Genomic DNA, 25363 nt, shown 5'->3' with positions numbered 1-25363 from the left:
TTGGGCACTTACACAATTGGGGTTGTCCAGCTAAGGCACGACCTTATAGGCCACATGAAAGAAAACTGGACTCAAGGATGGTTAACTATTATTTCGTTAGTTACGTTGAACGCTCTTGGGGCTATAAGTTTTACGATCCCTCAAGCACCACCTTTAGAACAAACTCAACAACCTCAAGAAGTGTCATTAAGGAGATCCACTAGGGAGAAGAGAAATGTAATTCCAGATGATTATATCATCTTTTTCCAAGAATATGAGGATGGCATCAGATTGACAGAAGATGACCCGATCAACTTTTGTCAAGCCTTGCGCAGTTCTAACACTCAATAGTGGATTGATGCCATGAAGGATGAGATGAAGTCTATGAAAGACAATGACTTTTGCGATCTCATCGAGTTGCCTAAAGGTGCAAAGTCCATTGGTTGTAAATGGATATTTAAAACTAAGAGGGATCCAAAAGGGCAATGTCAAGAGATATAAGACTCGTCTACTCGCTAAAGGTTTTACTCAAAAGGAAGGCATACTATAAAGAAACTTTCTTTCTGGTATCTTTGAAAAACTATTTTAGAACAATAATGGCACTAGTGACTCATTTAGATCTAGATCTATATTAGATGGATGTCAAAACTGCATTTCTCAATGGAGACATTGATGAGACGATTTATATGGTACAACCAAAAAACTTTGTATATAGAGATCCAAAGTCTATGGTCTGTAAATTCAAAAAATCCATCTATGGTCTCAAACAGGCTTCCCGTCAATGGTATCACAAGTTCCATCAAGTCATCACCTCGTATGGTTTTGAGGTGAATGTTGTTGATGACTGTGTATATCATAAGTTCAGTGGGAATAAATACATCTTCTTGATATTATATGTCGATGACATTCTGTTCGCTAGTAGCGATCTAGGCTTACTGCACGAAACCAAGAAATTTATGACGAAGAAATTCGAGATGAAAAATATTGGTGATGCCTCTGTTGTATTAGGTATTCAGATACTTAGAGATCGTTCTCAAGGTATCTTTAGGTTGTCACAAAAGAGTTATATCGATAATTAAGCAGATTTAGCATGAAAGATAGTAAACCTGGAAACACACCCATCGCTAAATGGGACACGTTTAGTCTCAAACAGTGCCCTAATAATGATCATGAAAGAAAAGAGCTGCAAAAAATTCCCTATACATCAGTAGTAGGGAGTCTAATGTACATTCAAGTTTGTAGTCATCCTGACATAGCATTTATAGTAGGAGTATTGGGCAAATATTTGAGTGATCCAAGTATGCAACATTGGAAGGCAGCCAAAAGCTTGATGCGTTATTTGAGGAGAACAAATGACTACATGCTTACTTATCAGAGATCAGACAATTTATAGATCATTGGGTTATCTGACTCCGACTTTACTAGATGCCAAGATAGCAAACGCTCCACATGAGGTTACATCTTTATGTTGAGTGAAGGTGCTATCTCATGGAAGTCTGCTATGCAGACTCTCATAGCTTCTTCAACCATGGTTGCAGAGTTCATTGGTTGTTATGAGGCGTCCAACCATGGGATATGGTTGAGTAAATTTGTCACTGGGCTACGAGTGGTAGATGACATTGACAGACCATTAAAAATTTATTGTGACAATAACTCGACAGTACTTTATTCCAACAACAACAGGAGCTCGACGAATCGAAGTTTATCGAAATCATGTTTCTAATTGTTAAGGAGAGAGTTCAAGATAGACAAATTTCTATAGAACATATAGGGACCAGTTCTATGTTAGCAGACCCATTAACCTAGGGCTTAACACTTAAAGTCTTTCATGAGCACACTGCTCATATGGCCGTTATTTCTGAGGATACCTTGGTTTAGTGGGAGTCATTTTTGTACTATATGTTTGTTTTGGACATTGAGTTATTAAAATTTTATATTGGTTGCTTATGATTTTATTTCTAAACTTGCTTGTGTTTTTCTATGTGTATTGTTCGCATTGCATTAAAGACTTTGGAAAGATTTCACTAAAGGCTAAAGAAGGACCAGTTGGAAATAGGCAAGGCTGATATCACATTGCATGTAATTTCCATGCTAATCATCCATATTTGATCTATGTCATTGAGTGTATTAGTATAGTGATCATCGTGGTTTAGTCACGACTGTATTGTGATGAAAGTCGTGGTGGTTCCATTATTAATATATAAGATGGTTCCATTATTAATAGTATACAGATGCGCACCTAAAGAATTTGTGATATAATTGTTTCAGGAATGATATGTAACCCAAGTGGGAGATTGTTAGGAAGCACACATTTCCTATTCTAATTTGGTCAACATATTAAATTATATTTACTATTTAATGGAATGGGCAGAAATTAAGTGGTCTAATTTTGGTAAATCCATAGACTACTAAAATTGGAATATGGGCCAATTGAGTAGATACCAATATTGCCTTTAATTAGGGAATTATGGTAATCCTGATTAAGTAATATAAATAGACATTATGGTTATGGTCCCCGAGAGACTAAATCGAAACACGGTTTCCCTTCTCCCCATCCGGAAGAGAGACGACAATCCCAAAACGAATATAGGAGATTTAGTTGAGGAAGATCAGAACGCCATTCATCCATTCCTATCGATTGTCGTAGTAATTCTGCAATAATAGGCAATCGTTCATAATGGATCCAGGTATTTATTCCGAAAGCGTTAATCTTGATATTCTAGCATGATGTAAATTCTAGATTTGGATTTTAGATATCGTTGTCTTACACTCAACACCTCAATCCTCCCATTCCTGCTCCAAGAATATTTTTTTACGATAGTGGTTCTAGCCTTCTAGAAGAAGAGCGAGATATGGAGTCCGATAGTATTATTGCCTCCTTTCGTGCGGCCAGGAAGAACTCAACATTCAACACCTCATGCTCAACCAATTCCACCTCTAGAACTGCATTTTGCCTGAAGAGTTATAACCTTTGTAGAATACGGAAGGTGCGAGAGATTGAACTTGGTCTGTTTCGCCTAAAAACAGCGTTTACCATCTTAAAGAAGGAGAAAAAGAAAATAAAAATAAAAATGAAGAACTAACAAAATTAAAACATAGAAGAAACAAGGAGGAGAAGAAGGGAAAGAAACTAAACGTTTGCATGGTTTCAGGAAAAAAGAGAAAGAAAGGAAGAAAGAAGAGGTTGGGTTAAATCCTTGATCGCTTTCTGGGTACTCAGAAACGAACGGTAAAATGAAAGAGAGTAAGGAGAAAACAAAAAAAAATAAGAAGAAAAGAGACAACCGAAACAACTACATATGTAACAAGTCCAGGTAAAAAAAGTCTTTCTCTTCTTTCTTCTTGAAGGCTAGAACCACTCTGGTAAAAAAAGTTCTTGGAGCAGGAACGGGAGGATCGAGGTGTTGAGCTCTTACAAGGCATTGGGGGCGTCCAAGAAAACTTCACCACTTGAATCTTATCTTTTCAAGAAATATTTTTGTCCCCAGAAAGATCATGTGCACTAACAAAGTCCAACAACAACTCTGAAATGAACACAGACAAAAATAGGCAAGTTGAAGCAATGGATTGAATACGATTAGCACTCTATGAATAAGAATATTGAAGAAAATAGTAATGAAGACGACATGACTGACTTCTTTCACTATTTTGTTTGAGTTTGAACACTTTTGAGAGAAGGTAATCCAAAAGATTATTGAAGAAAATGTAAGCTATGAATCTGCTACATGTTTGACATACATTAAACCTTACTTTATTATCAAATACTTTCCTATTGGGATTGATACATCGCTGTCTTTTTTTCCCCTACAACCAACATAATGAATTTTCAGTGACTCAGAACTTACAACAGACCTGACGAAATTACAGCGACTCAGAAAGAAAATTACGCACGCACTATCGACTTGAATCTTGATGCATGTCGTCCTTCTTGTTGAAAAGCAACAGAGGGATTCGTTGAAGTATGAGGCCGAGCTGGTTGTTGGGGCCATGGCGGTACTCCCAGATGAGAATATGGTCTCCTTCCCGTAGCTCGTTGACATCAACGAGCACCTGCCAGCCTTGAATGAGAGCCCACTGCGCCAGACTCGGCCACCGCTTCAACTTCAGCTCCCTACGCCACCCTAAGGGATCCATCACGGGGACGTAAATGCCCGGACCATCGTCGGGTTCGATCTCACCTCTCTCCCAACACGTCAGGAGAGGCTTCAGCTTTTGCACAACGGAACGAAGGATTAAAAACCTCTGATAATGGGGGTGAATGTCTATCCTGGTCAGCCTCTTTTGGCCGAGCCATACGGGCTCAGTGAAATCGCTGTACAGCATAGCAAGTGATTGCAGCAACTCCGGTGCGGCTCTCCTCTTCGGCTGCCGCTCTTCCTCTTCTAGCTTCAGCCTCTTCTTCTCAAGAAACGCCAGTAAGTCGGCTTCTTCGTCTGTAACGAGCTCTCGCTTTCCTGTCCCACTCTCTGCCATCTCAGTCTCCGATGAAGGAAACCGGAGAGAAAGGGGAAGTTATTTATAGCTTTTGATCTTGCAACGCGACAAATTACTGCTGAGAGGAACGAATAAATTATCGCCGAAGTCGATCTCCTGACGGGTCTGGAGAACTAGACTTACACTGGGATGTTGATGTTTATTGGCCACTAATCGATATGCTGATGCAGCAAGAGTAGAGAACTGTTGAAAAAACAAAACATCGTCAGAATAGAAAACAAAAACGCAGAAAAGAAGAAGTAAGGAGATCATCTACCATAACACCGCACAAAAAATCATAGAAATAATATAATTATCCGGCAGAGAGAAAAAACAATGGGAGTTCCGTTTTGAGAAAAGATTCGTGGCTGTGAATTTCTCTTGGTTTATTAGTTTCTCTCTACTATTTGTTTTTAGCCAATATTTTTTCTAGGTTTGCTAATAATGTCTCTGACTATCCTTCCTCAGATTTTTCTTACACAACAGTGATGTTTACCAAACAGAAACAACTAGTGCGACACAGTGTTTTTTTCTACTATTCCGATTTTTTAAAATGCCAATTGGAAAGACGCAATGAGACAACCTCCACGTCAAAAAGTTTCCATTTTTTCTCTCATTAGTTATGTGCCAATTTTGGGTGATTGGAGGCAATTGAGGCTCATTTCGAGTTCCAAGTGATTGAAGGAATCTTCCCATTGTTTTCTCTAAGTTTACATTGTGTTTAGATTTTGTTAGATTATGAATTATGAGCGAGACTCCGGTGAAACGAAAAAAGTGCTCGAAGAGTGAGAGCTATGGATGGAAGAGATCAAAATGTAATCTTGGCAGAATCTTTGTACAATAATGTAAGCTTCAGCAGGAGCAATTTCAAGTTTCAATCCCTGGCTTCAAGAAGATTTTGCCTATAAACATATCTCTTCGCCCAGTAGAGATAATTCAAGAATCCCACCAACCCAAACACAGAGAGCAACCAATAAAAGCGATCAAGGTGGCTCCTGTTCAAGTTGTTTCCCTCTAACTATCTTTTTTTTCTGTGCCCTAGTTTACTCTTTATATTTTAGGCGTTGCTATTAGTTCAATTATCCGAGGAGCATCATTAGTTGCAGACAAGAGAGGTTAGAGAAAAAAATACTTGTAAGTGTGTGTAATTTCTCTTGTAAACTATTTCATTTTTATAATGGATTACTGCAGCGGTGGAAGACAGAACGTAGTCTCACCTTGAGTCGAACCTGTATAAATTTTGATGTGTTTTTTGTGCTTATTTTCCTTTCTTCCGCGATTATTATTATTGTTTTTGTTGGTTTGGAATTAGGGCGTCTAATTCTAAAAAAGTAGTATCAGAGCTTTGGTTTGTGATTGACAGCAATGACTGATAGAGAAGGATCGACACTTAGAATCAATAAGTTCGATGGTATGGATTTTGCATTCTAGAGGTTGCAGATGGAAGATTATTTGTACAGTAAAAGGCTACACGCACCACTTCTGGATATGAAACCAAAAGGTATGAAAAATGATGAGTGGAATCTCGTCAATAGACAGGTGTTAGGAGTAGTCCGGTTAACATTATCGAAGAACACCACTCACAACGTGGCATCAGAGAAAACCATAGAGGGGATGATGACAATTTTGTCCGACATGTATGAGAAGTATTCCGCAAATAAGAAGATACATCTCATGAAAAAACTCTTCAATTTAAATATGACAAAAAAACATCAGTGGCATCACATTTGAATAAGTTTAGCACGATTGCCAACCAATCGACCTTTGTTCAAATTAAATTTGATGATGAGGTTCGTGCTTTAATTCTTTTGGCATCTCTACCAAACTGTTGGGAGCCTATGAGGATTGCAGTCAGTAACTTTGTAGGCGATAGGAAGTTGATCTTTAATGATGTTCGGGATACCATTCTTGCCGAAGAAGTTCGTAACAAGGACTCTAGATAATCGTCGATATTTAATTTTGCCTAAATATCGATACTAGGGGCAAGAACTTCGAGAGGAATTCCAACAAGGGCAATTGTAAAGGGAAGTCAAGGAATGCTAGAAGTAAGTCCAAATTCAAAAGGAATGTGGAATGCTGGAATTGTGGTAAGTTTAGTCACATAAAGAAGAATTGCAGAGCACTGAAGAAGGAAGAAAAGAAAAATGATGTTGCAAATGTGGTGATTGAAGAGGTAAAAAATGTTTTACTCTGGTTGGTTTATAGCCCTATTGACTCTTGGGTGTTAGAACCAGGAGTTTCTTTTCACACCACAACAGAATGTGAGATCTGTTATGATCCTGGGTTTAGTGATTGGCTTTCCGCTATCTACCAGGCCGGCCTTTTGGGTAATATTGGCTAGGTGTTTAACATTTGGTATCAGAGCCACAACTTACGTTGCGAGTTCAAATCCTGGAGGGGGCGACCTAGAGGTGTTTATAGAGTGGGTCATCACTAGAGTGGGCCGTCGTGGACGTCGGCTCATAACAGAGGAGCTTGTTGAGCGTCGGATCGTAAGAGCTTGAGGGCAAGCTCTTTCTCCAAGGGGTGTGTGATGTTATGATCTTTGGCTTTCCGCTACCTACCAGGCCGGTCTTTTGGGTACTATTGGCTAGGTGCTTAACAATATCATGGTAATTATGTTGCTGGAGATCATGGGAAGGTGTATTTTGCTGATGGAGAACCTTTGGATATTGTTGGTATTGGTAATGTCAGTTTGAGGATGTCAAACGGGATAGTGTGGAATATTCACAAGGTAAGGCACGTACCAAAACTGATGCGTAATCTGATCTCAATAGGGCAACTTGTTGATGAAGGTGATAATGTGAATTTTAATGGTGCAACTTGGAAAGTCACAAAGGGAGCTATAACTGTTGCACGAGGAGTTAAAACTGGAACTCTTTACATCACTTCCAGTAGTTGATGCTGTTACTAATTCTGTCTTGTTGCATTATAGGCTCGGTCACATGAGCGAGAAGGGAATGAAAGCAGTTCAGTCCAAAGGGAAGCTACCAGGGTTGAAAACTATAAACAACAATTTGTGTGAAGGTTGTATTTTCATCAAGCAGAAAAGGGTTAGATTTTCTAAGGTTGGAGAGGGGCAAAAGACAATAGCATTGGAGTTGGTTCACATTGATGTGTGGGGGCTTTAAGCTATTACCTCCCTTGGTGGTTCAAATTACTATGTGACATTTATTGATGATGCAAGCAGAAAGGTATGAGTTTATTTCTTGAAAAAGAAATCTAATGTCTTTGATACATTCAAGAGATGGAGAGCAATGGTTGAGAATGAGATAGATTTGAAGGTAAAGTGTTTGTAGTCTGATAATGGGAGATAATACATAGGTGATGATTTCAAGCGACACTATGCTAATAATGGAATCAAGATGAAGAAGACCATTCTTGAAAACCCCAACAGAATGGTGTGGCTGAGAGGATGAATAGAACTTTGAACGAGCATACTAGGAGCATGAGATTACATGTGGGATTCCCAAAGATGTTCTGGTATGAGGATATTAGCAACGTTGCCTATTTGATCAACAGAGGCCCCTCAACACCATTGGATTACAAAATACTAAAAGAGATCTGGAGTGGCAAAGGGGTAAAACCTTTATTTCTTGAAAATTTTTGGTTGTGATTCTTATATTCATATTGATTATGCTATTAGAAGTAAACTTGATGCTAAATCTAAGATATATTTCTTTATTAGCTATTGTGGTACCGAGTTCGGTTATTGCTTCTAGGATGACCAAAGTCGTCAGGTTATTAGGAGCAAGGACGTGACCTTCAATGAAGGTGTCCTATATAAAGAAAAGTTGAGAAAAGAGTCTTAGAGCACAAGTGATGAAGCCAAGAAGTTTGAAGTGATTCAGTTGAGAGATTTCCAGTTATTTAAATGGAGAGTATTGCTCAGGAAAACCAGGAAAATATACCCCTCGAAGTAAATCTGAACATTCATGTGACTGAACTCAGGAGATTTACCTAAAGGGAAGAAGGTTTTGCAGAATAAATGGGTCTACTGAAAAAAAGACGAACATGATGGCAACAAGCGGTACAAGGCAAGACTGGTGGTAAAGGGCTTTCAACAAAAAGAAGGCATTGACTACACTGAGATTTTCTCTCCAGTAGTGAAATTGTCTACTATTAGAACGGTGCTTGGACTCGTGGCAAATGAAGACTTGCATTTAGAGCAGTTGGATGTAAAGACAACCTTTCTTCATAATGATTTGGAGGAAGAAATTTACATGATGCAGTCATAGGGTTTCAAAGCACAGGGAAAGGAGAAAATGGTGTGCAAACTTGAAAAGAGCTTGTTTGGTCTTAAACAGGCTCCAAGACAATGATATAAGAATTTTGACACCTTTATAAGTAGTAATGGTTTCTTAAGGTGCCAGGCGGATCATTGCTGTTATGTGAAGAAGCTTGATGACTCCTACATTATTCTACTGCTATATGTTGATAACATTCTGATAATAGGTGTTTGCAAACATGAAATAGAGCTTGTTGAAAAGGGAGTTGTCTAAGAAGTTTGCAATGAAGGATTTGGGGCTGCAAAACAAATCATTTGGATGAGGATTACTAGGGATGTTGATGTCTTGAAACTATCACAAGAATAATATGTGAAGAAGGTGCTGAGCAAATTCAACATGAATGATGCAAAACCAATGAGTACTCCTTTGGCTAGTCACTTTAGGCTATCTAAGGAGCTGTGACCTTCTACAGAGGAGGAGAGAGCCTACATGGCCAATGTGCCTTATGCTTCTGCTATATGCAGTCTCATGTATGCCATGGCGTGCACTAAACCAGATATAACTCATGCAATGGGAGTTGTGAGTAGATATATGAGTAATCCAGATAAATAACATTGGGAAGCAGTGAAGTGGATTCTCAGGTATTTGAGAGGCACAACAAACTCAACTTTATGTTTCAGAAAGTCAGACTTGGGATTACAAGGTTATGTAGATGACATGGCTGGAAGCATTGATGACAGGAAGAGTACCACTGGATATGTATACACATTGGGTAGTACAAAAATTAGTTGGGTCTCTAAGTTGCATAAGATAATTGATCTTTCCACTACTGAGGCAGAATATGTCACCGTGACCGAAGCCAACAAAGAGATGGTATGGTTGTAGTCTTTCTGGGAAGAATTAGGTCCCAAGCATGGGAAGAATGTGTTGTATTGTGACAATCAGAGTGCTATTCATTTAGCAAAGAATCCTGATTATCATGCCAGAACAAGCACATATTGGGGCATTTCACTTCATCAGATCGGCTCTAGAGGATAGAGTCTTAGAACTTGAGAAGATTCAAGGAAATTCGAATCCGGCTGATATGTTGACAAAGACTGTTAAGATTGAGAAACTGAAGTTGTTTGCAACTTCAGTTGGACTTCTCTCTGAGGATTGAGAAGTTTTTTAGAGGAGATATTGATGATGGATTAGTCTCCAAGTAAGAGATTGTTAAGTTGTGGAACCTAATTAACGCCGTACACTGAGTTGGTATGCGGAATTTTACTCTTGTATCGCGGTTGCCCAAGTTTCCTCTTTATATTTGGGGCGCCGCTATTCAGGTTCGATTATCCGAGCAGCATAATTAGTTTCGACCAAGAGAGGTAAGAGAAAAACACTTGTAAGTGTATGCAATTTATTTTGTAAATTATTTCATCTCTATAGTGGATTACTGCAGTGGCGGAAGACAAGACGTAACCTCACCTTGAGGTGAACCTGTATAAATCTTGTTTTGTTTTTCGTGCTTGCCTTTCCTTTCTTCCGTGATTATTATTACTTCTCTCGCTGGTTTGGAACTAGAGCGTCTAATTCCTAACAACGAAAGTCGAGGAAGCATTCCAAAGGAGAATTTGTTTTAGAAAAATGGAAAGGTATAGATTGCGAAATGTTTGCCACTACAACTTCGCCATGAGAGGTAGATTTCTGATGGCTTTGGAACAAGTAACAAAGATGTTGAGTTTCTGGAAAAGAGACAAACTTTATTGACTGGATGTAATCAGAGTACATAAACCCCTATTTATAATAGAGGAAAGTATTAGAGTCCAATTACAATTAAACTACCCTTGTCCCATTTACACCCAAACTCTAACACTTAAAGATAAGTCCTAACATAATTAAACAACTCAACATAAATAGAAGACTAACATAACTAAAACACCTTTAAACTAAGACTCTCCTGTGAAACCACCTTTTGTGAGACTCTTGTAAGACTCCACCATATTAATTCTAGCTCTATGAGGCTGCTTTTTGTGAGAGTTATGTAAGAGGCTTTCATATCTTCTCTTCAACATAAGACATTTTTTTCGAACATTATCTTGATGTCAATCCAAGTATCTTCGCTGGCTTGTCAATCTAGAAAATAATTTTGAGTTTATGATGATTTTGATGTCTAATTGCCATATTCAGAAGATTTTTTTTGTTTCTGCTTCTTCGGGATTTTCTCTCCGGTTTTCTACTTGATTCCTGGTGTTGTTTCTTATTTCGGAAAATCCTCTGGCTCGTCTTTATCACTGTTGGTTGCGGCTTCAAGAGGACGAAGACAACTGCTGGATTGATCTATTTCAAAAAGTTCCCTTTGCTGTTTCTTCGCCACTACTTCTCTGAGATCTCTATTTCGGATGTTGTCTCTTTGCCTGTTGTCCCGCACTATTTGAAAGCAAGCATAGAAGACGATGACTATTTCTAGACTAAAATGGCAAGTTAGGTAAGTTGATTTAATCTACTAAGAGACCCGTACCAATGACCAAGTGAGCCGAGCGACTCGGACTAAGCGTTCTATGAGTAAACTCGGGTGGGTCAAGCTGCACCAACATGACCGAGTCAACTTGGACAAACTCGGTTTGGGTTAACAGGACTCGGTCCACTTCTTTTTTGCTTCAGTTATACGTGTCCGGGTCCCAAGTGCTAAACCTATTTCTTTCGCGACTAAGCTATATTGGTCTATTACTTGATTATTGTTGCTATTGTGTCTCTCTAATTGAGACATTATTATTGAAGGACTTCTCAGTTGATGATTATTGTCACCATTGGTTATTCTGATGAAGAAGAAGCCCACGGTGACCCCAAAATATTATCTTTCGGTGATTACCTTTTACCCCCTTATTTGGCAGTTTTACTCCTCCCATTTAAGAGTCAGTGCCCTATGGAGGGACACTATGATGGAGGAGTTTATTACTACACTTTTGAGCAATGCCTATAGACCCACTACCTACATAGGATAGGAGTGTTCCCAACATCCAACGTGAGTCAAGTCTATTGTTCACCCAAGAGGTGTTTTTTTAGCTACCCTGAGAAAGTGGGTAGATTCTATGCCCCACAGTAAGGCCACTTTTCTTCCTATAAAATTGAGTGGAAAATATTTTTTACTATGACTATTTGTCTGGAGTATGGAGCGATGTCTTACGGCTAGGAGTGATTTTACTCTCCCTTATATTATGCCAGCTGGGTCTCTTGGAAAAAAGAGACCTCCAGCTTGAGGGGGATTGTTGGAAGATATGGTGGACTGCCATTTTATACGGGAAAATCCTATATACCATTTGCAGCAAGTTGGGGTGTTCATGATGTTCTTTTATCCCTAACTTGAGGGGGAATGTTGGAAGATGGGCTCAAGCCCACATACCAAGGAAGACCCACATATCCAAGAGAGGTAGAAGATGGGCTCAAGGCCCATAGACCAAGAAGAAGGTCCACAAGCCCACACAGTCATGGCATGATGGTAAATAAAGAGTCATCTCATAAAGATGGCATTGATGTAATTAGTTTAGTTTTAGGGGTGTTATTATAATATTGTAATCTTATTCATCTATAAGTTGAGCTTCAATGGAGAGTTAAGACACAGGTTCATAATCTCTTTCTTCTTCCTATTTTCTCCCAATATGTCGTCTCTCCTTTTTTCCATGAACTAAATCCTTGGAGTCCTGAAAATCAATATAGAAAAATACAACAAGAAATAGGGCCATAGTCAAATGATGTACAACAACATTCCTCAAAATACCTGAAAAATGGTCCCAATCTAAGGCATAACCACAAGTTTCAATCACTTGTAGATAAAGCTCAGACATCTGGCTTTATCTCTAGTTTTGCTCAAGGTTTACACCAAAAATTAAATAATTGAAAAACAACTACAAAGGCAATTTAGTTGTTTCACATGACCTTCACTTTTATATCTTGATGTAATCTTGTTCCTCATGTTGAATTATGCTTATATTCCAAATTTCATGTAAATAAGATATAAGAAGATTAGGGTTTCACTTAAGTGAGGGGTATAGTTATAATTTTTACTTTTTCACTTAATAAATAAGTTTGGGGAGGTGCACACCATCCCATGTAGATTAGTTTTGAGCCATTCTCTCCACTCTCTTTTCTCGTCTCTTGTTCTCTCTTCACCTCATCTCCTCTCTCTTTACTTTTTACATAAACAATGTAATATCATTAGTTGCAAATTCCAAAAAATTAGAGAGAAATTGAGGCCATCAATGCAACAACAAACCAAAATACCCTCGCCTCGTTTTATTTCTTATTTAATAAGCTTTTGTTCAATCTCTTTGTCCCCTTCTATACATACAAACTCAACATAATTCGGGTTCATCTATCTAGGCCTTTGTTTCACAGGCTTGGTGCCTTACCTCTACTACATATTGTTTTCTTTTCCAAGTCTTAAGAAAGCTTGACGTAGCAAGAAGTAATTTTTTTTTCATTTAGAACATGACTCAAAACATAAGTTAAGCTGGAAAAATACTAATAAAGGACTTTTTACAAACACCATATCAACTTTTTGAAAAAGAGCAAGAATTTAATTTAGCGAGAAAAGGAATATACAAAGACACCCATGAAAGCCAAGAGAAAACTACAAAAAAAAAAAAAAATAGAAGAAGGTGATGTTAGGAATTAGACACCCTAATTCCAAAGAAACGAGAGCAATAATAATAATCACAGAAAAAAAAAGCAAGCAATGAAAATAACAAGAAGATTTATACAGGTTTGCCTAAAGATGAAAATACGTCTTGTTTTCCTCCGTTGTAGTAATCCACTATGAAGATGAAATAGTTTAGAAGAAAAATTGCACACACTTACAAGTGGTTTTTCTCTAACCCTCTCGACTGCAACTGATGATCTTCTCGGATGATTAATGATAACACCCCAACAGCCCCCCACCCCCCCCCCCCCCCCCCCCCCCCCCCCCCCCCCCCAAATTATAAAGAGAACACTAGGGCTACCCCTTTACAAGAGTGAAATCAATGGCCTTGCATCACTGTATGGGCCTTCTCCTTGATCTATGGGCCTTGAGACCATCTTCTACATCTCTTGAATGTGTGGACCTTCCTTGGTCTTATGGGTTTGGGTCCATCTTCCAACACAGTTACATATGTGGGTCTTCTTTGGTCGTGTGGGCATGGGCCCATCTTCCAACAATCCCCCTCAAGCTGGGGGTGAGAGAACATTATGAACTCCCCGCTTACTGCAAAATCTGTATAAGATATTCTCGTATAAAATGGCAGTCTTCTATATCTTTCAACACTCCCCCTCACACTGGTAGTAGGGGTGGCATCGAGCCGAGCCGAGCCTGAACTTACCTATGTTCGAGCCGAACTTGATTTCAATATTTCGAACTCGAGCTCGAGCCGAGACTAGGCTCGAGCCTAAAATTGTTATCGAGCTCGAGCCTAATAATTTAACAGAGTTCGAGCCGAGCTCGAGCTTCAACATTCATTTAAAACTTTTCAAAAAATACATGTCAAATAAATTGTATATAAAATTATGCTTACATTTTACATAAAATTGGGAATGAGCTCTACTTAAAATTGGGCATAAGGGTAGCATCGAATCCAGCTGAGTTCGAACCTTGTTCAAGCCGAGCGTGATTTAAATATTTTGAACTCGAGCTCGGCCTACCCTTGCCTCTCCAACCTAAAATTGCAATCGAACTCAAGCCTAATAATTTTAACCGAGTTCGAACCCGAGCTCTAGCTGAGTTTGAGCTTAACCTATATTTAATACTCTATATAAAATATATGTCAATTAAATTATATATAAAATTATGCATACATTTTAAAAAAGAATGATGGGGGAGGTTCAGGATTGAATTTCAATAATGGATTAGAACGCACCAATATTAATTTTTTTACTCCAAATGTTGTCTAGCTTATTTTGTAATTTTTGAATCTGGCCATAAATTTACTATGGCTTCCTTAGTGCCCCTAGTTGAAAATTTATATTCTAGGAAAAACTAGAAATGTTCTATTTCCAAAAAAACCTTTAAATAAAATCCTATTACTATTAGTGACTTATTAGAAAATTACAAGAAATATTTTAAAATTTTCTTAGGAAAGTTAAATGGACCTCTTATTGCCTCTTATAGGGAAATAAATGAAAATTAATAATCAATCTAATATATTACTATACTTATCGATAAATTTTTAATCAAATAAAATGTCAAACACAAAATTTCTATGAAAATTGCCTCATGCTTAAAGTAGTACATCATCAACTATCAAATACTTATTTAAAAATTTTCTATACGATTTTCTAGCCCATCTTGGCAAGAAAATCTTACTTAGAAAATTATACGATTTTTTAATTATAATTTTCAGTTAAAAAAATATTTACAAAAAACATGAGACACTAATAGTCCCTAGAAACTTATTTCTACTAAAATGTACTTTTAATTTCTTCAAGAGCCATGAGGAAGGAGAGTTTAAGAAAAAGTTTCTTTTTTTCACTTTATGATCTCGCACGTGCGAAATCATCTTTGCGTGCTGGGAGGGGGAATTATTTCTCCCCTTAACTTAGGTAACCTAGGTAATCTGTTGGGTTCGGTTTTCCGCCGAGACGAGGAACGACGCCGAGGGAAAATTTCGTCGGCGATGACGGAAGCTGCGGCGACAGAAACAAAGGCGAAGCCAGAAGAGGGGGAAGAAATCGAGCGGCGGCCACAAAATTGGCGGCGACGGAAAGGCAAAAAGCGGCCGGCTAGGAGGCTGCCATTGCAGCGGCCGGAGGGGCTTGGCGGTGTCGAGAGGAGGAATATTTTTTCCCCCTCACTCTCGCTCCCGCTCCGCTCGGGGCTCCGGTCCCGCTCCCCGATCCCGACTCCCTCGAATCTGCGCCGCTCATTAAATTAATGAGCCGACTCGCGAGCTTTCGAGCCAAACCTTGATTCGATCGAGCTCGACTCGGTAATTTAAACGAGTCGATCCCGGATCTCGAACTTAGCTCGAGATTCGGGTATACCGAATCGAGCCGAGCTCGAGCCGCTCGCCAGCCGGCTCGGTTTGAAGTCATCCCTAACTGGTAGTCTCTTCCATGAGGCCCAACTGGCTTAAGATATGTGAGAGTAAAATCACTCTAAGCCATAAGAAATTGCTCCATACTGTAGTCATAACTCATGCTAGATGTAGGGCACACTTCTATCTTTTGTCGGTAGTGGGTCTTTACACCGTGCTCAAAAGTGTAATCAAACTCCTCCACCACCATGTCCCTCCACAAGACACTTACTCTCAAATGGTAAGAGTAATAAATACCAATTAAGGGGGGTTACGGGTAATTACCCAGAAGATAATATTTTGGGGACACCTAGGCTTTCTTAATCATCAAAATAGCCCATGTTGAAAAAAAATCAGCAATTGAGAAGTCCTTCAATAATAATGTTTCATCCAAAAATACACAATAACAGTAGCTGAAATGGGTCTGGGCCCATTAACACGTACCAAATAATGAAAATCTCCAAAAAAACCATAAAATAATCCTCTACGAGTTTGTGCCCCAAATAATATGTTGAACCAAGGAATAATCTGCTAATGTTTAAAATAATAATTCGGCCGAAGACACGGAATCGAGTCAAATAGAAGACCAATATAGCCGAATCGCGGAAGAAATATGTATAAAACTTGGAACCCGGACCCATATAACCGATGCAGAAAACAAGTGGGCCGAGTCACGTGACCTAGATCTGAGTTGACCCAGTCGAGTTGACTCGGTCATGCTGGTGTTGCTTGAAAACAACGAGATGGGTTTGCTGGGTTGACTTTGGTGGGTCCGGTCCGAGACTCGTGCAGAACCAGCGGATTAAAATTTTCCTCAACTCTAAACCAGCGGACAGTAGCAGCGAAGATATGATGGAATAATTAATATGGCTGGCATCTTCCTCCCCCCAAAACTGCAACCCATCGGCGATGAGATAGAACCAGAAAGTGTTTTCCGAGAGGATAGACAGAATGTACCTCTGGTTGCTAGAGAAGAACTTCCAAAAATAATAGAATTACTACACTGAAAATAGGCTGATTTTGATTACCAGGTTGGGATCAAACAGAGATCCCGTGAAGCTTGATACCAACAACTTCAGAAGATACAATAAGACGCAAACCAACTTCGAGCAGAAACTTTCCAGAAATAAAACAACGAGCACGTTGGATCATGGAGATTGTTAATCGGGTGTCTTGAATCAGATTACCCGACCCGACCCGGTTCAGATCCGAGTTGGGACCCGATTAAGAGATTAAATCGGGAGCTCTCTGATTTGGGGTTTTGAGGTTGAGACAACGAGAATTTCGGGTTTTCGTCGGGAAGAAAGAGGTGTTTCGTCGAGGGAAGATCAGAGCTCGATTTCGTATGCTCGAAGCCGCAAAGCTTCACCCCCTTTTGATTTTAGTGGATTCTTGTCTCCTCCCATGGATGTAGGTTGTCGCCGAACCACGTAAGATCGTTTGCCTCTTGTGCTGTTGTGTTGATTTCCTTGATTTTATGCTCATATTTGATTTCTCACTTCGATTATATACTTTGTAGTTGATATTTTTGTTTTATTATGCTCAGATTTGTGTCTTCGTTGTAAAAAAATTGTATAAGAGCAGGGTTTTCTAGCGTCGACTTGGATTTTCAGGTGTCTCTTTCTGTTTCCGCTGACGGGAAGAGAGTTCTCTGTCCCGAGCTTCCGTTTGGTGGTTTTCTGGTAGTGCCGAAAGGGAAGAATTTTTTTTTTGGGGGGCACTGTTCGGTGTTGGATTCTGGAAGTGAAAAAAAAGAGAGAGACCTTGTTTATCAGAGAGGTCCAGAGAGAATATTTAAGCATCTAAGTATTTTTTTGTGATCGAGGGTATTTTGGTAATTATGGTTGCGAAGTATACAATAGAGAAATTTGATGGGCAAATGAGTTTCAGTTTGTCGCGCATGAAAATGCGTGGCTTGTTAGTACAATAAGGATTCCACAGAGCATTTAATGGAAATGATAAGTTTCCAGCTACGATGTCAGAAGAAGACAAGGAGGATCTTAACATCAAAGCTCTTAGTTCCATTCAGTTGTGTTTGACATATGAGGTTTTGTGGGAAATTGCAGATGAGATGACCACAGCTAGTTTGTGGCTGAAGTTGGAGAGCATTTATATGACTAAATCTCTCACGAACAGGCTGTATTTGAAGCAACGCCTTTACACTCTTCGGATGAAAGAAGGTACATCTCTCAAAGACCATCTTAATGAGTTCAATAAGATTGTTATGGATTTGAGAAATATAGATGTTACCATTGAAGATGAGGATTAAACACTGATTGTTTTGTGCTCTTTACCCCCATCCTATGAGCACTTAGTTACGACTATACTCCATGGGCACGATACCGTCTCTATGGAGGATGTTAAGGCATCTTTATACTCTAACGAATTGAGGAAGAAGATGTCTACCAGTGGGAGCGAGGAGTAAAAAGATGGTTTGTTTGTTCGAGGGCGAACGAAGGAAAGTGATTCTGGAGGCAGTAGCCGTTCTAGGCTGAAGTCAAAGGGAAATGGGGCAAGTCCTATTATTGTCATCAACCGGGTCATTTTGCTAGAGACTGTCCAAAATTCCAAGAGAAGGAGGAAAGAGAAGAAAAGGAAGAGGTTGTTGGCGTTGTTGAAGATCATTCTGATGGTTCAGAATATGTTCTCACAGTTGAGTGCTGCACACTCACAGGTTGAGTGGATACTTGATTCGGGCCGCTCATACCACATGTGTCCTATCAAGGATCTTTTCTACGACATATCAGTCGGTAGATGGTGGTACAATTTTGATGGGGATTTTTTGCCCTGTAAAACTGTCTGGGATTAGAACAGTTCAGATCAAGATGTATGGCGGTATAGTGAGGATTTTGAAGAAGTTCGACATGTACCAAATTTTGTTTTCTCTAAGTTCTCTTGTTTCCCTTGGTTGCATATATATAGCTGAAGGTGGAGTTTTTTAGAGGTCTATATAGGTACACTGATTGTGATGAAAGGGAAAAGGTTGGAAACCTTTATGTGCTTCAGGGCAATACAGTCATAGGTACTGCAACAGTTTCCTCATCTTCAGATTGATATTGACACGACTCGTCTGTGGAATATTCGATTAGGGTATATCAGTGAGCAGGTGGAGTTTGAGGGTGATAAGTACGGCTATGCCGACATGGTCGCTTGTGCATTGCCTGTGGTAGAGACCGTTTAGTTTCCAGAGCTCTCTAACTACCGTGAAGCTGTCACGGGTAGTGATGCTGCTCAATTCAGATGCCCTAAGAGGCAAGGTAGAGATGGTAATAGATAGGTTCAGTTTTTCAGAGAGGAGTAATCGAATTCAAGCCAAGGTGGAGATTTGTAAATCGGGTGTCTTGAATCCGATTACCTGACCCGACCCGGTTCGGATCCGCGTCGGGACCCGATTAAGAGATTAAATCGGGGGCTCTTTGATTTGGGGTTTTGAGGTTGAGACAACGAGAATTTGGGGTTTTCATCGGGAAGAAAGAGGGGTTTCGTCGAGGGAAGATCAGAGCTCGATTTTGTATACTCCAAGCCGCAAAGCTTCACCCCCTTCCGATTTTAGTGGATTTTTGTCTCCTCCCGTGGATGTAGGTTGTCGTTGAACCATCTAAGATCGTTTCCTCTTGTGATGTTGTGTTGATTTCCTTGATTTTATGCTCATATTTGATTTCTCTATTTGATATATACTTCGTAGTTGATATTCTCGTTTTATTATGCTCGGATTTGTGTCTTCGTTGTAACATAGATTAATCGGGAATACAGTGTCCTCTTATCCATAAACCGTATCTCTTCTTGGGAAACCGACGCCTGCAGCAGAGAAGATATCTATCTTCGGAAGGTAGCAGAGATACGAAATACTTCCCAAATGATTGGTGCTGTATAACCGAGATCACAGGTCTAAGATTGCTGAGGAGCGCAATAGGAAATTCGACGAGCAGGGTCTTCCTTCTGATCTACTCAAGAGGTACCACTCTTCGCCTCTCCATTCTGTAGTTCCACCATTACCTTCCCGTACCCAATTAATAGGCGAATATCCGTCGAAGACCCTCGCAAACCGGCAAACCTTCCGGCGTCCGGTTTGCTCTTCACGGATTACCTTACGCCGCCGATGGTTTAGAGATATGAAATGCCATACAGACCTGGGTCTCTGACAACTGCTCCCTGTACTACCTCAACGACGCCGCCGTTGTGACCGACACGGAAATTTAGTCATGGAGGACGGAGATTTGGTTCATCGGCCACGGCGACAAGTCCGGCGAGACGTGGTGGTACCAATTGAATTCAATCTCCAATCTGATAAACGCATTGACGACCCTTACACGGATAGCCTCAGCCTTGCACGCCTCAGTGAACTTCGACCAGTACGCACACGCGGGCTTCCCTTCCAACCGTTCCTCAACGTGCCAGCAAGTCATCCCCGTCGAGGGAACTCCCGAACGTGCGCGCCCCAGACAAGTACTTACGGGTGATGTTTCCGGAGAGGCCAACCGCCAAGCTGGGAGTGGCGTTAATTGAGATCATATTCACTCACATGTCCGACGAGGTGTACTTGGGCCAGAGAGCCTCGTCGGAGTGGGGATAATCTCCGGCAAATTCAGAAGAAGATCTCGGAAAGGAACATCAACCCCAAGCTGAAGAACAGGCGGGGGCCGGCTAAGATTTCTCATATGCTCCTTTTCCCTGATACATCTTCCGGCGAAGGCTATCCAGGAGTCACAGGATCACTATTTGATTTTCGGTGTTTGTCATGAACCGTTTTAATATTAGTTTTGAGTCTGAAATATCTGAATCGCTTCGTAGATTTCTCATTGTTTCTTGTAAGCGGTTGCTTTCTTGATGCGTGAACAATCCACATTCATTGGCGTTCGACGAATGGAAGAGATCCTGCTGAAGAAAACTTCCTTCTGGAATGCCACAAACTATTTATTAATAAAATAAAATACAGGAACTGTTGATCATGGACTGCCCACTGCGAATAATTTAACATTTAAATAAGGAAATCAATACTTGGCAATCGGTACGTGGTTCAATCCGCTGGTTCACCGGAGTTGTAATTCCAGTCAGAATGAAGATCCAATCTGGCCGACTTGGTACAAAGTAGAAACATCGAATTCAAATTCCTTCTTTATGGGTCTGAACACTTACCACATTCGAGGAGGATGAAATCCTTCTATATTCGCGGAGATACGACAGATGGTCATCCACTCATTGTCTATTCGTATTGGTCATCGGCAATCAGAATAGCATCTCTTTGATAGTATTAATTATGCTCATAATCATGTCCAATGGACAATTAATAGGAGTTCATTAATCAATCTTAATGCATCGTACCGATATGAATAAAAAAACAAAAACAACTATGAAAGCAAACTCCCACTCCATAAATTCAAGGCTTCGACTCTGAACTGAAAGCTCCCCGATGGAAGAGGCGACCTTTTGGAGTTGGAGAAAGCGCAGTATAAAACGCATGTAAGGCTCAACAGAAATCTAAATCTCTTTACAGGCTAGAGGAAGAGAAGAAGAGGAGCAATGGAAGGCTTCATTGACTGGAGAGGCAACCCAATCAACAAAGGGAAACATGGCGGGCGAAGAGCTGCAGCCTTTATCTACGGTAAGTCAATATCTTCCTTCATGAGTCTCCTGTTTCTCCATTTCTTCCTTCAAATACTTACAGTCATCACTGTAATCTGCAACTGAGATTGAAGAAACTCCAAAAATTATTCGTTGTTTGCAGTCATAGTTGTGATGTCGAACCTGGCATTCGTGCCGACCACTACGGACATGGTAGGATACCTTCGGGAGACCATGCACATGGACTTGGCCGCCACTTCCTCCACCGTCACCACGTTCATCGGTGGTACTTGCCTGTCTGCCCTCCTGGGAGGCTGCCTTTCCGATTCTTATATCAACAGATTCACAACTATACTCATCTTCGGCCCCATCGAATTCCTGGTAAGTCTCCTCTCCCCTCTCCCTCTTTTCTCTTGATTGCCGAAGTCCTCTTCTTCAATGGATAACACTGATTCCTTAGAATCGACTCAGAAAATATAAGGGTAAAGACTTCATAAATGGTTAAAAAATCATTTTGTATAAAACTGTGACAAACAAGGGGACGTGAAGCTAATACTTACGGAGGTCATCGGAATAGAGCCCCAAAGTCTCCACTAACTATCGGACGACCTCGTAAGAGCTGACATAATTTGAATTGGACGACTGGTTAATTTAATGATTCAGTTTATTTTTTAAGCATTATTTACTGTATTTTTGTGTTAAGAAAAACAATTATTGTCCATTAACATGTAGGCGGGAGGATGTCACGTCTGATATTATATATAGATGTTATAAAAAATTCCATTTGTGGGGGTCTGGGATCCATAATGGCATGGCATCATCTGATTGCAAATTGCATTAACCCAAACTTGATTTTGAAAAAAATTGAAAGTTTTCATACTCCTTTTTGCTTACAATAATGTCATTATCTCAGTTAGTGTCCCTAGTTAGAGATTTATATCTCAGAAAAAAACATAAAATATTTTTTTATAGGATACACATTTTTAAGAAACCTTCAGATAAAATCTTATTAGTGTCTTAATAGATATTACATGGAAAATTTTAGAAATTTTCAAAGAAAATTAAATGAACATGTTAGTACCTTTTTCCATGGAAAATAACTGGAAATTAATAAAAACTCATACATTACCATACTTAACCGATAAATTTTTTAATAAAATCAAATTTAAAATATAAAATTACTTTAAAATTGCCTTGTGCTGAAGGTAGTACAACATTAATTATCGAATACATTAAAAAAAATTTATGTAGTTTTCTAGCCAAAATTGGTTGGAAAATTTTACCTGAAAAATTATATGATTTTCCTCATAAAAATTTCTAGCTAGAAAAGTGTTTCCCAGAAACATGAGGCACTATTAGTCCTTAAAAACATATTTCTATTAGAAATGTTTTTCCAACATTTCCTAGAAAAAGCACTAACAGGGCCATGTATAGGACAAGGAAAAATTATAGGATTAAAACAGCTTAAATTGAAGCCTTTAAGACTTTAAACTAACATTTAAATTATAAAGTAGGTACCATAATTTATAGTTTGTTCAAGAACCAACCAATAACACCCTATATAGGTCTCGTGAAAAACCCTGGCCATGCAATGGTTAATCCTAACCAAATAGCTGAGGCAGAGAGCTCGTTACAAGTGCTGAACGGCACAGTGTGCAGGGGTTCTGCTTGCTGGCCATACAGGCCCATCTCCCGTCACTCCAGCCACCCAGCTGCGACATTTCTTCACCACTCGGAGGCTGCCAACACGTTGACGGCTACAAAGCTCTCCTGCTGTACGTAGCCATGTACACTGTAGCCCTTGGCGAGGGCTGTTTACGTGCAAACTTTGAGTCCTTCGGTGCCGACCAATTCGACGACGAAGACCTGGGTGAATTACACCACAAGTCCAGCTTCTTCAACTGGTACGGTTTCTGCTGTCTGGCTGGACCGCTCGTGGGCTTCACCCTCACAGTGTGGGTCGCGAACAACGTTGGTTGGGAATACGGTTTTGCGCTCTCGGCAGGGGCAATGTTGCTGGGATTGATGACCCTCGTAGCTGGGTTCTCCTTCTATCGATATCAACGCCCCATTGGTAGTCCTCTCACTCGAATGTTGCAGGTGAATTGCGAGTGTTAGATCGATAGCAAAAAAACTCCTCGATATTCCGTAACTTAATACATGTCTGATCACAAAGCCACTGCTCTGATAAGATGATTTACTTTCTAGGTTTTAGTGGCTGCATTTCGAAACAGAAAACTGGTTTTATCTGATAATGGGGAGGAATTGCTGCTGGAGCTTGTCAACAAAGAGGAGGAAGGGGAAATGCTAGCACACACCAAGGGCCTCAAGTAAGTATCCACTATAGGAATCTTTTCAGTCATTAGTTAAAAACTTACACTTAATGAAGTCATGGAGCTTTCAATTTGTTACTCTAATTGTTAAAAATACTATGGTGACCTTAAACCAAGGTGGCTCGATAAAGCTTCATTCTCTCAAGGAAACCAAAGCAGATGGTCGTCCTGCAGCTTAAGCCAGGTGGAGGAAACGAAGATCGTCCTCCGGATGCTTCCCATTTTTGTCTGCGCAGTGTTCGGCTATATGTCCATTCCCCAACTCATCACATTCACCGTCCAGCAAGGCAGCACCATGGACACCAAGGTCGGACCCGTCGAGATTCCGACGGCGAGCCTCTTGTTAATCCCGGTGGTCCTCCAGATGATCCTATTAATAGCCTACGATCGGTTCTTCGTGCCATCCGCGAGAAACATCACGGGCTACAGATCAGGAATCACACACCTGCAACGCGTTGGAGTGGGTTTTGTGGCAACTTCGGTGGCTGCTTTTCTGGCCGGCATTGTGGAGTGGAAGAGAAAGCAGATAGCAGAAGCGCATGGGATAGTTGAGATAACAGAGAGCAAAGTGCCCATGTCAGTGATGTGGCTGGGAATTCAATTTCTGGCTTTGGGCACGACGGATGCATTTATGTTTGTTGGATTGCTAGAGTTCTTCAACAGTGAAGTTTCAAGGGGGATGAAATCACTGGGTACAGCCGTTTTCTGGTGCGTGATCGGGTTGGCTTCTTTCATGGGTTCTCTTCTTGTTCAGTTAGTGAATAGACAGACGGGGTGGTTGGTGGGCAACAACTTGAACAAGAATTACCTTGACCGCTATTACTGGTTACTTGCTTTCATTGGAACGGTGGCTTTTTTGAGTTACCTGTATTTTGCTAAGAGATACGTATATCGTCACAACCCTCATTTGCTGCTTGCTTAGATTTTCTCAAACAATTGCCATATATTGTGAAGAGCCAAAAAAAAGAAAAAGCATTAATGCATTTTGCATTGCATATCAACAAACAACTCAAATGTGTTCTTCACAAGTGATAAGATACATCATCTGTGACACATGAGTGAAGTTATGTGTTACCACTTCGTTGATGCTCAGAATTTCTCTAAGCTGTAATGAATTGAAATTCTCTAGAAAAAAATATTGCCAATTTACTACAGGTGGTTTAACAAAGCCGAAAATATATGCATCTATTGATTAGTGTTTTTTGGTGTGATAAGATATATCCATTGAGTAGTGTCTTTTGGTGTAATAAGATGCATCTATTGATTTGTGTCTTTTGGTGTGATAAAATGCATCTATTGATTAGTGTCTTTTGAGTAGTATAAATACCCATGTATTTAGGCTTTGAATAAGCAAGCAATTGTAACAAATAATTTCTTTTATCTTTTGTCTCTCCTTTGTTTTTCTTCTTCCTTTCTCTTTCCCTGAGTTGCTTACTAACCTATGCTTCCAACAAAGTGGTATCAAGAGTGAGGTTGAGAGAATGAATTCAAAAGGAGTATATATTTGTTTCCAATATCCACAAATATATGAGAGCTGGTCAATTCGAATAAAGGTTATCCTTAATTCTCAAGAATTATGGGAGCTCATTGAGAAAGATTTTGAAGAACCAGAAAATGAAGCGACTTTACCAACAAATGAAAAGGAAGCTTTAGAGGAAAAGAGGAAGAAGGATCAATGAGCACTCACCATCATTCATCAAGGGTTGGATGATGACATGTTCTTGAAGGTTGTTGTTGATTTTCAATACTCCATTGATTATATCAT

General features: G+C 39.9%; 2 protein-coding genes across 2 annotated transcripts; one reads left to right on the top strand and one right to left on the bottom strand.

The window, feature by feature from the left end:
• Positions 1-3873: 3873 nt before the first annotated feature.
• LOC137945553 (B3 domain-containing protein At1g32030-like) lies at positions 3874-4452 on the bottom strand. Its single transcript, XM_068791491.1, has one exon. The coding sequence runs from the start codon at positions 4450-4452 to the stop codon at positions 3874-3876; it is 579 nt and encodes a 192-aa protein (XP_068647592.1).
• Positions 4453-21223: 16771 nt separating this feature from the next.
• LOC137945544 (protein NRT1/ PTR FAMILY 4.5-like) lies at positions 21224-24520 on the top strand. The gene is made up of 5 exons (XM_068791482.1): positions 21224-21305; positions 21429-21646; positions 22925-23365; positions 23474-23595; positions 23716-24520. The coding sequence occupies exons 1-5, from the start codon at positions 21224-21226 to the stop codon at positions 24518-24520; spliced, it is 1668 nt and encodes a 555-aa protein (XP_068647583.1).
• Positions 24521-25363: the final 843 nt, after the last annotated feature.

This window comes from Aristolochia californica, unplaced genomic scaffold, assembly GCF_029961685.1.
Source record: "Aristolochia californica isolate CCGP_79_NKW_82.1479 unplaced genomic scaffold, dmAriCali1.0.hap1 SCAF_1, whole genome shotgun sequence".
NCBI lineage: Eukaryota > Viridiplantae > Streptophyta > Magnoliopsida > Piperales > Aristolochiaceae > Aristolochia > Aristolochia californica.
This window is presented reverse-complemented; position numbering and strand designations above follow the sequence as displayed.